The sequence below is a fragment of the Canis lupus genome, chromosome 10 (assembly GCF_003254725.2).
Source record: "Canis lupus dingo isolate Sandy chromosome 10, ASM325472v2, whole genome shotgun sequence".
Classification (NCBI taxonomy): Eukaryota; Metazoa; Chordata; class Mammalia; order Carnivora; family Canidae; genus Canis; species Canis lupus.
In genome coordinates, this window is record NC_064252.1 from 49,811,604 (window position 1) to 49,826,853 (window position 15,250).

Genomic DNA, 15,250 nt, shown 5'->3' on the forward strand with positions numbered 1-15,250 from the left:
TCACTGCTGTAAGAGAAAACATTCAGTTTTCCAGTACTGATTCTAAACTGTGAAAAGTAGTACATAATGAGATAATAAACAGGAACAAAAAACTCCAGAGAAGAAAGTGCCATACTCTTTAAATGACAAAATAGAGAGACCTTTTTAAAAAAGTTTCTGCTGTCCTCTTAGAACAAAACCAGCTGAAGTTTAAGTTTGCATTTTTCCATTTCTTCTAATGTTGACTTTTAGGTTATTGAATGAGACAGTATGACTGTGTTAGAATTGTAAAATAACTTATTTGTAAAGTATGATGATCTGCTTTCAACTTTTTCTTAAGGAGCAAAAATAAAGATGCCAAATTGCATATTTTTTGTTTTTATTTTGTTAATTACTTCAGTAGCAAAGCTTTTTCTGTTACTCTGTTATTTCCAAACTCTTCCAGGATGAAGAATTGGGAAGCTAAAAGACGCCTTCCCATTTAAATCTAAATATTTTCTTTCTTTCCTCCTATTTGCCTTTCTATTCAAACTGCTTCTTTAAAATCACAGATAAAATTCAATACATTGCAGAGTAGGGAGGGAAGATACTGAATTTTCACAAGTGATTGATCTAGCTGTAACCTTTAGATTGCCCGATGAGTGGAAATATAGCAGTTGGTCCGTGAAATCTGAAAGATCACTACTTACAGATTTTTGAACTAGTTAATGTGTTGCACAAATTTAGTCCTGATTTCAGCTTTGGAGCTGTTGAATACAGATATGTTTCAGCAATACAGAATGTATTTTCCCTTTGTAATGCTTGAGGAAGTGCCTGAATTATTTGTAATAAGGAGACAGAAATCAGTGTCATAATGAAAGTAGGTTGATGCATGGGAAAAGAACCTAGAATTTAATTGAGAGAATTTCTTTCCTTTCCCATGAAATCTAAGTATTTCATCTGAAAGGAAATGGGGAATGAGGATTGACCTGATGAATGGTGCCATGAGTGGCACTTAGGACCATCAGCAGCAATCAGCAGCATCTTCCTCCTCTCACTTCAGCAAGACAGCAGAGGGTGGTGTCCTGATGGGTGTCACTAAGATTTCCAATGAGAAGGGGCGGGTGCTGCCTGTTTTGTTTGCACACACCACCTTAACTTCAGTCTCTCCTCTTCCTCTTTTTTCTTTAGATCTTATAATCAATGGATAAAGTGGGGAAGATGTGGAATCACTTCAAATACAGGTGTCAGAATCTCTTCGGTCACGAGGGAGGGAGCCGTAGTGAAAATGTGGACATGAATTCCAACAGATGTTTGTCTGTGAAAGAGAGAAACCTCAGTATAGGAGACTCCACTCCTCAACAACAAAGCAGTCCCTTAAGAGAAAACGTTGCCTTACAACTGGGATCAAGCCCTTCCAAGAATTCTTCAAGGAGAAACCAGAACTGTGCCACTGAAATTCCTCAGATTGTCGAAATAAGCATTGAAAAGGATAATGATTCGTGTGTCACCCCAGGAGCAAGGCTAGCAAGAAGAGATTCCTACTCTCGGCATGCTCCGTGGGGTGGGAAGAAAAAACATTCCTGTTCTACAAAGACGCAGAGTTCATTGGATACTGATAAAAAGTTTGGTAGAACTCGAAGCGGACTTCAAAGGAGGGAGAGGCGGTATGGCGTAAGCTCCATGCACGATATGGACAGCATGTCCAGCAGAACTGTAGGAAGCCGCTCTCTGAGACAGAGGTTGCAGGATACTGTGGGCTTATGTTTTCCCATGAGAACTTACAGCAAGCAGTCAAAACCCCTCTTTTCTAATAAAAGAAAAATACACCTTTCTGAATTAATGCTTGAGAAATGCCCTTTTCCTGCTGGCTCAGACTTAGCCCAGAAATGGCATTTGATTAAACAGCATACAGCCCCTGTGAGCCCACACTCAACATTTTTTGATACATTTGATCCATCCTTGGTTTCTACAGAAGATGAAGAAGATAGGCTTCGAGAAAGAAGGCGGCTTAGTATTGAAGAGGGGGTTGACCCTCCTCCCAATGCACAAATACATACATTTGAAGCCACCGCACAGGTTAATCCGTTATATAAACTGGGACCAAAGTTAGCTCCCGGAATGACTGAAGTAAGTGGGGACAGTACTGCAATTCCACAAGCTAATTGTGACTCAGAAGAGGACACTACCACACTGTGTCTGCAGTCACGTAGGCAGAAGCAACGTCAGGTGTCTGGAGACAGCCATGCCCACGTTAGCAGACAGGGAGCTTGGAAAGTCCATACGCAGATTGATTACATACACTGCCTCGTGCCCGACTTGCTTCAGATCACAGGAAATCCCTGTTACTGGGGAGTGATGGACCGTTACGAAGCAGAAGCCCTCCTTGAAGGGAAACCTGAAGGCACATTCTTGCTCAGGGACTCTGCGCAGGAGGACTACCTCTTCTCTGTGAGCTTCCGTCGCTACAACAGATCCCTGCATGCCCGAATCGAACAGTGGAACCACAACTTTAGTTTTGACGCCCACGACCCATGTGTATTTCACTCCTCCACTGTAACAGGACTTTTGGAACATTATAAAGATCCCAGTTCTTGCATGTTTTTTGAACCATTGCTTACTATATCACTAAACCGGACTTTCCCTTTTAGCCTGCAATATATCTGCCGTGCAGTAATCTGTAGATGCACTACATATGATGGAATCGATGGGCTCCCTTTACCATCCATGTTGCAGGATTTTCTGAAAGAGTATCATTATAAGCAAAAAGTTAGAGTTCGCTGGTTAGAACGAGAACCAGTCAAGGCAAAGTAAACTCTCCTGCCCCCAAAGGGCATTAACTAGATCTGCTTTTATGTGCATCAGACAGTACACCTATAGCAAGCACACATATCAGTGTTAGGTTTTTTTCAGTACAGTATGTAGGCTTAGTGTTAGTATCTGTCAGATGCAATCTGCTGTTACTCAGATAAACTTGGTGCCTATTGAGACAACAGAGGACAGAGCTATAGGTGTTCAGTAAGGCTACAAAAGTGTTTTGTTGATTGAGTGAACAGTTTGGTTTTTAATAACTGTTGTAATTGAGTAAAGCAACTCTGGGGCATTTGCTATGAAGAATTCTATTTCTTACTGAAGAACAAATTATTAATATTGGATGAGTATTTCAACAGTGTGACTAATGTTTGAAATTGTTATTTTTTTCTAAGAATTTTTCTATAACCTTCCAAAAGTAGCACTGTTTGTAGTTACTATAAATCAAGCTTTGGAAGTCCAAAAATAAAGACTGCCTTCCTTTGAGAAAAAAAAAGAAAAATGCAATTTTCTGGCCACAAGGGCATAGTGCAGTTCACTTAAGTGTTGATATAGTTTATAGTCAGTCTCCTGTCTCTTCTGCAAAAGGTACTGTTAAGTAAACCAGGTTTTCTAAATAGTTGCTCTTAAAAGTTCAGGCTTATAAAGCTGATAGTAGAATTTTATTTCAAGGCCTTAGGTTTTTTTTGGTTTTTTGTTTTTGTTTTTTTGTTTTTTTGTTTTTTTGTTTTTTTGAATGAATGCTTTAACTTAAAACACATTGGGAAGAGCTGCAATGTAGTCCTGTGTGTGATTTTTTTTTTACATTAGTACATGCAGTCTACGCGCTGATTAGTTAAAGTTGGATCTTTTCCCGTGCCCATGATGTGTTTGTGAACCATGAAGAAAGTGAGACTAGAAGATGCCCACACAAGTCAGATGATAACAGCAGTGGTTGCTGATGTTGAGATTATTGTTAAACTGCAGTGAACAATTTGGATGGCAGTATTTAGCTCTTTGTTATAAACTCTTACAGCTGAATAGCTTAAGTACAATTTATAGAATTTCAAAGCAGTTAATTTCTAATGGAAAATCTGAAACCCTAATTGCAGATTTAAAAGGTACTGTACAACCATTCTATCTGTAAATAACTTTACTTAGCACCTTTTTGTCACTTAGAATAGTATGCAGTACTACTTGAGTGAGCTATTTTGGAAGTAATACCAAGTTCTAGTGTTTGCTTCTTAGTATTGAACTGAATTTACGGTTCTGTGCTAGACATTTTGCACTAGTCGAATCCATTCTTGTGTCTTTTTGTTAATGTGCTCTGTACCACTGGTGAGTGCTCCTTGGTTTTCTTACCTGCTGCTACAGAAAAGTTCTTTTACATCCTGATGGCTATTGCCAAGGCTACAAAAAAGAAAAGCTATATTTGTATGCAACACTAACCCTTTGACTGCTAATGTACGTTTCTGCTTGCTGTGCCTTGTTACGGCTGCTTTTTTTGTGCTAATAAAGTATGTTTGGTGTTCTCCTTGTATATCTGCTGTTTTATACATTTGCAACAATTTCTCTTGTAAATGGAATGGTATGGGGTTTTTAAATAAGCATTACCCAACAACCTACTATAGTTAATGCAGAATTACTGTACAGTCTAATATTGACTTATTCTTATTAAACTCTAAATTTAATGCTACTACTCATCTTTCCAATCGTAATCACATATACTGTGGAACAGTATATCTAGTTACTGCAAATTACTGTACAGTTTAGATTATAACACAAATGGACAGAGAAATATTGACTAACCATTGATTTCTCTGCTTGTAAATGGAAGATTGAAACTATCAATGATGTGTTATAATAAATGAATATCTTTAGCCTTCCACTTCATCAGAAACAAGTTAAATGAAGTCTTGTGAACTAATACTACATCAGCGCCATTTATTGGTTTGGGGACCATTTTTATTATAATCCTAAATGCCCAAAATGTAGAACCTAACCAAAGACTTGTCCATTTTTAAAGCAAAATGGGGATTGAGGGGACTTATAATTCTTATTATTTCTAATAAAAGTCCCTGAAGAACATATACCAAAGTGTTCGAGAACGTCATCCAAACCTACTTTAAAGCATTATGTGCAATTAAGTTGTTATGACATAATTATATTGCGTAATTGTTGGGTCCGTTTTCTTGAGCTTATAATGTATCTGGAAAATAATCTCTTGGGAAAAAAAAAAAGTCCTTACTGATTATTGGAGAAAGATTATATATGCAAGCAAGATCTTATTTTAAAGAGGAAACTTGAAACTCCAAGAAAGCACTTGATGTTTTATATGCTTGTAGCAAATTGATGTTCTAATTGTAGTTTTATAGAAAATATTAATGCTTTTATGTATTTCAGAACTTTCGTATGTTAAATGGAAATTGTTTTAAATGTGTAAATATTTGAGTTTTATGTAAGCATGTATACATTGTGCTAAAAGTCACATGTTTCAGTTTGTGTGTAATATTAATATGCAACCTTCGGTTTAAAATTTTTTTCCTAAAAAAATTAGTGGCTTATATTTTAAAAAAGAAAAATCACCAGCATGAAATTGCACCTTAGTCTATATTCACTGTGTCTTTTTCTGAATCCCATTGTAGCCTGTCAACTTAATATTTGTTCTCATGGTCTTTTTGAAGTGCATTTTAATACAAACCAGGAAATTCTTCAGAAGTTTGGACACATCTTCATAGTAAAGTAATTAACCCAAGGAAAGGTTCGTCTGATTCCTATCCATTCTCATTCTTTCCGGCATTCATTCATTCATTCATTCACTTTATCTGTGTATATCTATAAACACACACACACACATATATACACACATACATATGTACATTTATGATAATGTTACTTTAAAAAATAATAATTGCCATCTGATTTAAAATCATTTAGAGGCCTTATTCTATATATATACACACTATCCTTGTACCGTTCAGATTTGATTATCCACACCTGAGGTTTAGTTCTGCTGATACAATCTTTTTTTTTTTTTTTTTCTGATACAATCTTATTTGTAATACAGTCACCTTACACCAAGAAAACATGCATCAGTAATTTCTGTCAAAACAAAGTAAATTTTTTTTGAAAAGGAAACAGCTTGGCTCAAATATAGTTTTAAGAGTCATTGTTAAATGTTTATTTCTTCAACAAAAATTGAGCCCAAATATCATACTCCACAAACTGCTGTGTGTTCTCATGGTCCATTGGAAGGTTTATATAAGACTTATAATGGCTTGAGCCATAAAAGTTGAAACTTGAATTCTGTGCCTCACTTTGACAAAATTCAGAGTTTATGAACCTTTTTATTTGACATCTTGATCTGGACGCTATTCATCTTTATCTCAAGTTTCCTTTGCTACTTGGCACTACACACTAGTTTGGTAAATTTTATTGAGATTAGTCTTAATAGACTAATCTTTTGTTTTTGTAGCAAAGAAAGCTTAAAGTTGCTTTTTGGTAGAGGCACAGAGGTTGTGAGTGAGTCAGCACTCTCATAGGGAAGCTAGAGCCATCTCTGGAAATGTGTAAAAACAGGGAAATTCACACCAGTTCCTCCACTTGTTCTGTACCCAAACACATTCAACACATGCACTTTACCTAGAAGAAATTAGATAAAAGTGCACACGAAGGGCTGACTTAAAGGTGAAAAGTCTCCAAAGGGGACAGTGCTGCTTGGTGTGGATACACCAACACTACATATCTATGAGGCTCAGGCTTTGTTTCATGTTTTTGCAGTAGCTGATACAAAACATAGACTTTAGAAATGTATGTTCTAAGATTATTTGGGGTTGAGTTTTTGTGGGAGATGCTTGGTTGTTGGGGTTTTTTGAGGGGGGTAGGGTAGAGGAGTTGCCATTGCAAAAACATATGGATCAGCTGGAACAACTCTTCATGTCCAGGAAGCTTGATTGAATATTTAGATTCTTTTCAGCCATTCATTCAACAAATATTTATTGAAGACCCATGTGACAGTCACCATTTTAGGTGATGGTTATACATTGGGGTACAAGACAAAGTAAGGGTCATTTGGGAACAGTGACTTTGAATGATGAGAAGAAAATCACAAAGAAACGAGCATTTTGATTAAAGGAACAAGAAAACTAAGTCTCAAAGCAGGAATAAGCTTATATGATGAGAAAGAGAATGCAGTAAGACTGAAGTCCAGTGAGTGTGATGGGGAGTGGCAGGTGATAAGGTAGAGTGACAAGGGCCTGACTGCTTTGGACAGTGAGCCCATAGTAAGTTTAAATTTTCTTCTGAATGTGATGGTAAGCCATTGGAGGGTTTTAAGCAAGGGATTGATTTGGTCTGCTCTCTTTTTGTCTAGTAGTTGGAGAACGGGCTATAGTGGGATAAAATAAGAGACTATTGCAGTCATCTAAGTGGGAGATGTTGAGACTGGTGGTAGTTGGAGGGAGAAGTCAGATTCAAGATGTCACCAATTGTCTTTTCTGACAATTTGGTGATGGATTAGATGGGAAGAAAGAAACCATGACTGATTTTGAGCAAAGATGATGCCATTAGTTGAGATTTCAAAGAGCAAATTGAAGGGTGTAAATCGAATTCTGCCCAGGATATGTTGAGTTTTGAGATTCCTGTTGATTATCCCAACAGAGCTATTGAGCAGGCAATTGGATATATGAATGTAGAATAGGTGGGGGGGGAGGTGAATGGGTAAGTCATTATATGAATAATATTTCAGACCAGAGGACAGGATAGCAACAGGTAGGAATTGTGTATGGGATTAAGTATTTCCTTGGAGTAATTATGGCAACATTTATCTTAGTTTGTCAATTCAAGATTCTGTATCATTAGATTTTTTTTTTTTTTTTTTTTTTTTGAAAATCTAAAGGATTTGGTAGAGGTAGAGGATTTTGTCTTTCAGTTTTTAAATACTGGAATCCTAAACCTTGCACTCTATTTTAAAATTTTATCCATGTCAAATTTGATTGTCATGCTTCCTATGTCAAATTAGCTTGTGTATCTTAGTATAGATTTTTATGTGAGAAATGCAAGTTTGTTATAGAAGATTTAGGAAATACTGAATATTAGAAAGAATCAGTGCCAAAAAATTTTAAGGAACAGTCCATATTATCATTTTCTCTATCATTTCCCATCACCAACCCAACCTTGCCACTTTCTTTTTTGTAATGATCCAAGAATTAACTGCTGCTAACATTTATGTTCCCTTCCACTATTTTTTCATGGGTTTTTACAGCGAAATGTTTGAAAGTTTATAAGCTATAGATACAGATAGGTGATAACCATACAGAAAGAGGAAGAGAGATGTAGGCCTTTGAATTGCTATGAGAAGGTGAACAGATGCGCACCAGATTTGAGAGGGTGTACAGATGTACAAATGTGCTCCTTACCTGCATAGGCTTACATCCCTTCAATTCTTGAGGCAGATCATTCAGTGGTTAGAGTGACTGATAGTGCAAAAGCCCAGTCACTGATGGTTTCTTGAAATAAAAGTAAGCAAGGCGATCGATCCATTGCTTCATAGAACTTCTAAACTAGGAGGGACACAGACGTTACACAGAAATGTGTAATGATGAGAACATACTGAAATAGACCAAGCAAAAAGCAATTATAACCTGCTTAATGCTTGATAAGGAAAAACAGAAATGACCCAGGTGGAGGCAGGGTGATTTGGGGTCAGATCTGTTTCATCACAAGAATGTCTAATAATTGGACTTAGCAGAGGCTGGTGGAGAAGCCAGGTGTGGAAGTATAGTGGTGACTAGTAACTGGTGAGGGGCAGGACTGAGGTAGAGGAATCTGTTGTTTGTGGCATTTGAATGTGCCAGACTGAAGAGGCTGAATTTATCTAGGTTCTTAAGCAAGATGGTATTAGAAATTATGCCAGCAGCTGTAAAATGGATTATAACTGGGAGAGATAGGAGGCAGGAAGCCCTGTGAAATTTGCCTAGATCAGATTGCTAGCCCTGGAATTAAACTGAGGAGTACATCTGAAAGCAGTTGCAAGAGAAAAAAAAAAAAAAAAAATAGCACATTTGGGGGTAAAGGCAGGCAAGCAATATGCTTGCCTAGGAGATTTTGAGTTAAATTTGTCATAGTTTCTCCAAATTCGAGCAAATCATAAGCCAAGCTAGTATCTCCCATTTAATATAATCTGCATCCTGTTTTTAAATAAAGCAAAATATGGAGAGTATATTTTTGAAAGTCACATTTTTAATGCACAGAATGAATAAATATTTGCTCAAATAAGGAAAACTTCATCACTCCTAGATACACTTGCATAGAGAAAATAGGAAAAATAAGTAAAATCTAAAGGAACATCAAAAAAGTTCTTATCTGACAAAAATGCTGAAAGCATGGCAAGGTAAGATTGAAAAGGGAGTTCGTGAATTTAGCCCCCCCACATGCTATTATGACTGATGAAGATTTTTCTCGTTAATTTTAGTAAGTGAAACCTGTATTGGATTTTTATTTAGTAGTCAGGATTATATTTAGAAATATGTAATATTACCATCCAACATTTCTTTCTCTAGGTGTTTACTAAGCATCCCTTTCTAACTGGAAATTCAAGATTTGGGGGTATTTTTTTTTTAACTTCAGGTTAAATTTATCATTACACTAAATGGTTTGATCTTTTCTCATCTGCTTTAAAAGACATACAATTAGGCACTTAATCCCACCTTTCATTGCTCCTATTTTTAGGATGAATTATTTGAAATATATAGGGTTTTTCTTAAACCCCTTAAGATACTTTTAAAATTGAACTGTAATAATTACTGAAGACTTTGTCATTTAATTTTATAAATATTTTGTAGGTGCCCTTGGGTGCAATTGAGAGAATATTGAATTTTAATGACATTACAGGAATAGAAAAATTTCTTGATCTAGTAGTTCCAACACTGTGGATGATATAAATTTGCAAACCCTATCTTTAAAACATTGTCTTACCTTACAGCAACTTCTTAATGATGATGATAAGATTAGAAGGCCATAATTAATTTCTAAAATTTGGCTATGCTAAATTTCTCATCCTTTCAACAGTCATAGTCTGAAAGGCAGTATAGTTTATTGGTGACATGAACAAAACAAATGTAAGGGTCACCATTTGATCTATAAACACTTATGTCAGACGCTGGGTGATGTACTTAAAATAATACTAGAGGGAAAGCTGCCAGAACAGCTTCCAGGCCCAGCAAACAATATATAACCTGGTGCAGCAGATGGATTTTTCTGTAGTGCATAAGATTTACCTGAGCTGTATGTGTCTAATCCTCTGCGTGTCTTTGATACCTGACCTAGAGGGGTAAGTAACTTGTCCAAGGTCACAGAGAGAGTGAATGTCAGAGCTAGATTGAAGCACAGGTCTGAGGTCAGAACTAAGCCCTGATCCACTAACTTTCTGGATACTAATTTGGCCAGCCAAATTGATATTTCTTCCAACACTGTGATTTTTTACTGACATCTCAAGAGGACAGTAGACTTTCAACAACTGATAAGAATAGATTCTAAACCATTGCTAAAAGTGTTGAAAGAATAGGCCACTAGAGTTCCTCATTCATACTCTCTAGCTCATTACCTGGGGAGTGCCCCAGCCTGTTTCTCCCAACTTTTTCCAGCACTATTTTGCCCCTTATTCACTACTCTCCTGTCACACTGTCCTTCCAATGGCTCAGACACTCCAGTCACTTTCCCACCTCAGGGCCTTTGCATGTGTTGCTCCCTTCCGAAATTCTCATCTCCCCATTCTTCCACATAATAAAATGCGTCCTTTTTATTCTTTACACCTAAGTTTAAGTGTCACCTCCTCGGAAAGACCTAATCATGCCATTTAAAGGAGAGTTCCCTCCTCGTATTGTTTTCTATCTCTACCCTGGTTTTGTTTCCTTCATAGTCTTTATTACAAGAACTTGCATACATTTTATTTGAGTTTTTGGGTTTTGACTCCTCCTCTTGAGAAACTCTGAGAACAGAGTCCTCAGTGCCTAGCAGAGTGCTTAACAGATACACTTAATATTTGTTAAATGAGTGAATGAATTAACAATCCACTTGTATTTATTTCTCCACTTTACTGACAGAAATATGAAAACCTTATTACATGTCCTTCTGAAATCCAGATTGCCCTACCTGTTTACATAATCTATTAAATTATTTTGTAATATGAGAGAAGGTAAGGTTAATCTGACATGAACTGTTTTTGGTGAGCCCAGGTGGGTTCCTGGAGATTACGACTCTCCTTTCTAAATTCTCATGGGCCCTGCCTTTAGTAATCCATCCCAGAATGTTGCCCAGGATTATGTCAAGTTCATTGCTCTGCAGTTTTTGGAACTACCTGTTTGCACTTTTTGAAAGACAGGAATTGCCTTTCTATGTTTCTGTGCTCTTCCAGCATGCCTTCCGTTTTTCTCAGCACCTCTGATGACTCAGCCTTTAGAGACCTTATTTGGAGACTCTTAGTTCTCTGGGAAAAAAATTAACCTAGGCCAGATTATTTGATATTTATAGCAGCTGTGTCTTTTCTAGAATCTCTTCACCCATTTGGACCATAAATGCCTTTTTGCCAGTATTTATTCTTTTTCAGAAAAGGCAAAGTGTAATAGGAATCAGATAACTGAGCTTTCCCATCATCCATTAACATTATACCACTGACTGTTTCTTCGCTTATCATCTACTTATATGTAACTGAAACTGTGTGTGTGTATATGTACATCAGAATGCTTCCCTAGTAGTTGGGAATGTCTTTGGATGGATGGATGTCTTTTCCAATGCATGTGGATCATCTTTAAGGATGGTGTCTTTTCCAATGCATGTGGATCATCTTTAAGGATGTCACAGCTGTGTAGCAAAGACAGGTGACTCTAAAATAGTTGCTCTTGAAAAGCTTGCCCTTTAAGATGAAGTATACGACTGTAGTAATGCTAAAAGTACAACTAAATATTTAAAGGAATGTGGAGTCAAATCTTTCATGAAAAGGAGAAAATTGGAAATACACCAAATCTGAAACTTCAAAAGGTTATTTCCGAGTATCATACAAATGGTGTAGATATGAAAAATATCAATTGTGTTTAACGCTTGAATATTCAGACTACAAGTCCCTGTAAGTGATAAAACCAATAGACATCTCTACTTTCCCCCGCCCTTCGTTTCACTAATCTTGTTTCCATACTTAGTGTCCAAATCATCTTCCTCCTGTATATGTTGAGTTTTTTTAAGCATGCCTGATTTTTGTTTTTGTTTTTCAGTTTTTGGGGTAGCTTTTAGTGGGCTCCAGTACAAAGAAGGTGTATATATAAAATAAGTACAAAAAAGAAGTGCCTTTATACTAACACCTTAAAGGTATTTAGAACTCCAGTAAAGTCACAAAAGAATGCTGCTTTGGAAATGGAGAAGCATTCCAAGTATCGTGTGATGTTTTCAAGTGGATTGTGGTTATAGTCTCAGTTCGCTGAACCAAACCTCTAGTGGGCTGATGCAGGCCCCCTAGTCCTTCAGTCCTTATGAACTGAGTGAAGAGATTCAAGGGGCTCAGAAGTTCATGTTTGAATGGAGGAAATGCAGAGACTGTGTTCTCTCATGGTTTGGGCACAAAGCTGTCCGTCCAGGTAGCTTTAAAAAAGAGACAAGAAAGTAACTAACCTGATGGCCTTACTGTGTTGAATGGGGAAACCCATGAATAAGACCCAGGACAAATGAATGCTGGAAACGTGAAGGCAACAGTCAATGGAGTCAGAGGTAACTATATATGAAAATACAGACCCTGGTTACATGGTACTGAAAGTCATTTAAAAAAAGAAGGAGAGGCACCTGGGTGGCTCAGCCGGTTAGATGTCTGCCTTCGGCTCAGGTCATGATCTCAGGGTCCTGGAATAGAGCCCTTTGTTGGGCTCCCTGCTCAGCAAGGAGTCTGCTCCCTCTGCCCCTCCCCCTGTTTGTCTGTCTGTCTGTCTCTCTCTCTCCCACACACACACACTCCCTCCCTCAAAGAAAGAAAGAAGAAGGAAAACCTTCTGGAAAGATTTTCTTCAGTGCCCCTGAACCCTATACAAGATTTGATGAGATTTTAGGGAGTTGGCATTTGGAGGGGTTGGAAGACTTGCATTCAGGTTCAGGAGTTGCCACTCATATCATCTTGGTCATCTTGGTCAAGTCCGTTTCTCTTGGCCTTTGCTGCTTCTTGTCATGAACAAAACACCGTGGCCTTCTCGAAAGAAGTTCTTTATATAGCATTTTTCTTCTAAAGAATTCACATTTATTTCATAGCTGTGTTGCTGTTGTCAGACTACTTGGGGTGTGCCTCAGCTCAGCTACCTACTAAACAGGTAGCTTCTTGACTTCTCAGACTTGGCTTCTTCATCTGTCTTACCCACCTACCTTATCGTGGTGTGGAAATACTATGTTGAATGGTCCTTGAGAAGTGCAACAGTGCAGTGCCTGGCATGTAAGTGCTCAATATATGTTGTGATAGTTTTCTTTATCCTTCCATCCATCATTATTACTCCATTAGTAGAAACACAGAACTGGAATCTAGAGCTCCTTATCAAAACTGGGCCTTTTTTCTGTTGAAGGCTTGGCTAAAATGTAAATTCAGCCAGTAGTTCTCCTATACACTGTTGCTTAATGTGGGATTTTATTTTTTTTTTTAAGATTTTATTTATTTATTCATGAGAGACACACACAGAGAGAGAGAGGCACAGGCAGAGGGAGAAGCAGGCTCCATGCAGGGAGCCTGACATGGGACTCAAACCCAGGTCTCCAGGATCACACCCTGGGCTGAAAGCAGCACTAAACCGCTGAGCCACCCAGGCTGCCCTAATGTGGGATTTTATTGAAAAACATAGTCAAAATGTTGAAACATGATCTTTAAATCTTCATGGGGAAAAAAATCTATAAAACTTCTTGCATGGAAAATTACTGGGAAGCAGATATAATAAAGCCAACCATAATTCTTTTCAGCTTTTATTTCAATGCTCATAAGATGCTTCTGCCTTCCATAGAGCAAAAGAAGTTGTCCCTGGGTTTAATAGAAGTATAGTATTATAAATTAAGTTCATGTTTTTCATCCTGGTAGAAATGTGGCAGTACACATAGAAAAGTTTCATTAATTCTTTTTCTCCAATGCACCGTTCTGTTTTATAACCTTGGCCGTGACTATAGGACCCAGACATAACACACACACATGCACAGGGCATGGGACATGACTGCAGTATGCCACAAGACCTGTCATAGCCATCTTCTATCACCATTGCAAATGATTGCAACTGTGTCATCCTGAGGGAAATCCACATTGTTATCAATTGCTGCCTGAAACTTTGAAAATCAATGTGGCTCCTTTCATGATTGAGATTTCTGAAAAAATTCTCTAGTGTCCTCTTTCATTTAATTAGTCTGGCACCTCCCCATTTTACACATGGAATTGTTGCTAGTTGTTACTGTGGCCTTCTTGAGGGCAAAGACCTTACCAATATGTTTCCCAGCTACACGCCTAGTGCCTAGCTCACTACTTGGCTCATGGCAGGCAATCAGTAAATATTTGTTGAAAAATGAATTCATTTTCAAAAATTAAGTATCTATTGTGCATATATTTTAAAAGCATAAGGCATGGTCTTTTGCCCTAAAATTTTATTCTCTTCAATTTGAAAGAATTGAAGAACAAGATGACATTGTGTAACTTCTAGTTTTACCTTACTTTGTGTCAAAAACATTAATAAAAAAATTATTGTGCTTTGTTTAACCCTATATGACTTAATTAGCTGACTGCCTTATAGTTAAAAGTCTCTGATTTTGTCAACTTTGAAATTGAGACTCAACTTTTTAAAGCCTTATAGCATCATTCTACTGATTATATACTGTCTTTATTTTTTTAAAAAGATTTTGAGAGAGAGAAAGAGCTCAAGAGAGCAAGTAGGAGAAGAGGAAAGGACAGAGGCAGAGGGATAGAGAAGCAGACTCCTCTCTGAGCAGAGAGCCCAGTGTGGGGCTCTATCTCAAGATCCTAGGATCATGACCTAAGCTAAAGTCAGACGCTTAACCAACTGAGTCACCCAGGTGCCCTTATATGCCCCCTTTAAACCATAAAGAGAGACTGGGGCACCTGGGTGGCACAATTGGTTAAACATCTGACTCTTGGTTTTGGCTCAAGTCTTGATCTCAGGTCTTGAGATCAAGCCCTGTGTTGGGCTCAGCTATCAGCATGGAATCTGCTTAAGACTCTCTCCCTCTCTGCCCTCCCCCTTGCCCTCTCTTTTTCTCTCTCAAACAAGTAAGTCTTAAACAAAAAACCATAAAGAGACTGCATTTGTATCTTCTGATTCTAGGAATGCTAGAGTTTTAGAAGATGCCAGTTTTGGCAAACCTATGTGTGTTGAGAGCTTCTCTGACTATCCTCCTCTGGGCTGCTTTGTTGTTCGTGACATGAGACAGACAGTTGCTGTGGGTGTCATCAAAGCAGTGGACAAGAAGGCAGCTGGAGCTGGCAAAG

The 15,250-nt window shown here is 37.7% G+C and overlaps 1 protein-coding gene across 3 annotated transcripts in view; it reads left to right on the plus strand.

The window, feature by feature from the left end:
- SOCS5 (suppressor of cytokine signaling 5) overlaps positions 1-5,508 on the plus strand; it is a 61,452-nt gene extending 55,944 nt beyond the window's left edge. For all 3 annotated transcript variants that reach the window (XM_025465952.3, XM_025465933.3, XM_025465944.3), the window contains exon 2: positions 1,150-5,508. In XM_025465952.3, the coding sequence (XP_025321737.1) occupies positions 1,162-2,772 (1,611 nt within the window). In that variant the 5' untranslated portion in view covers positions 1,150-1,161 and the 3' untranslated portion in view covers positions 2,773-5,508. The remainder of the gene's footprint in view (positions 1-1,149) is intronic.
- Positions 5,509-15,250: the final 9,742 nt, after the last annotated feature.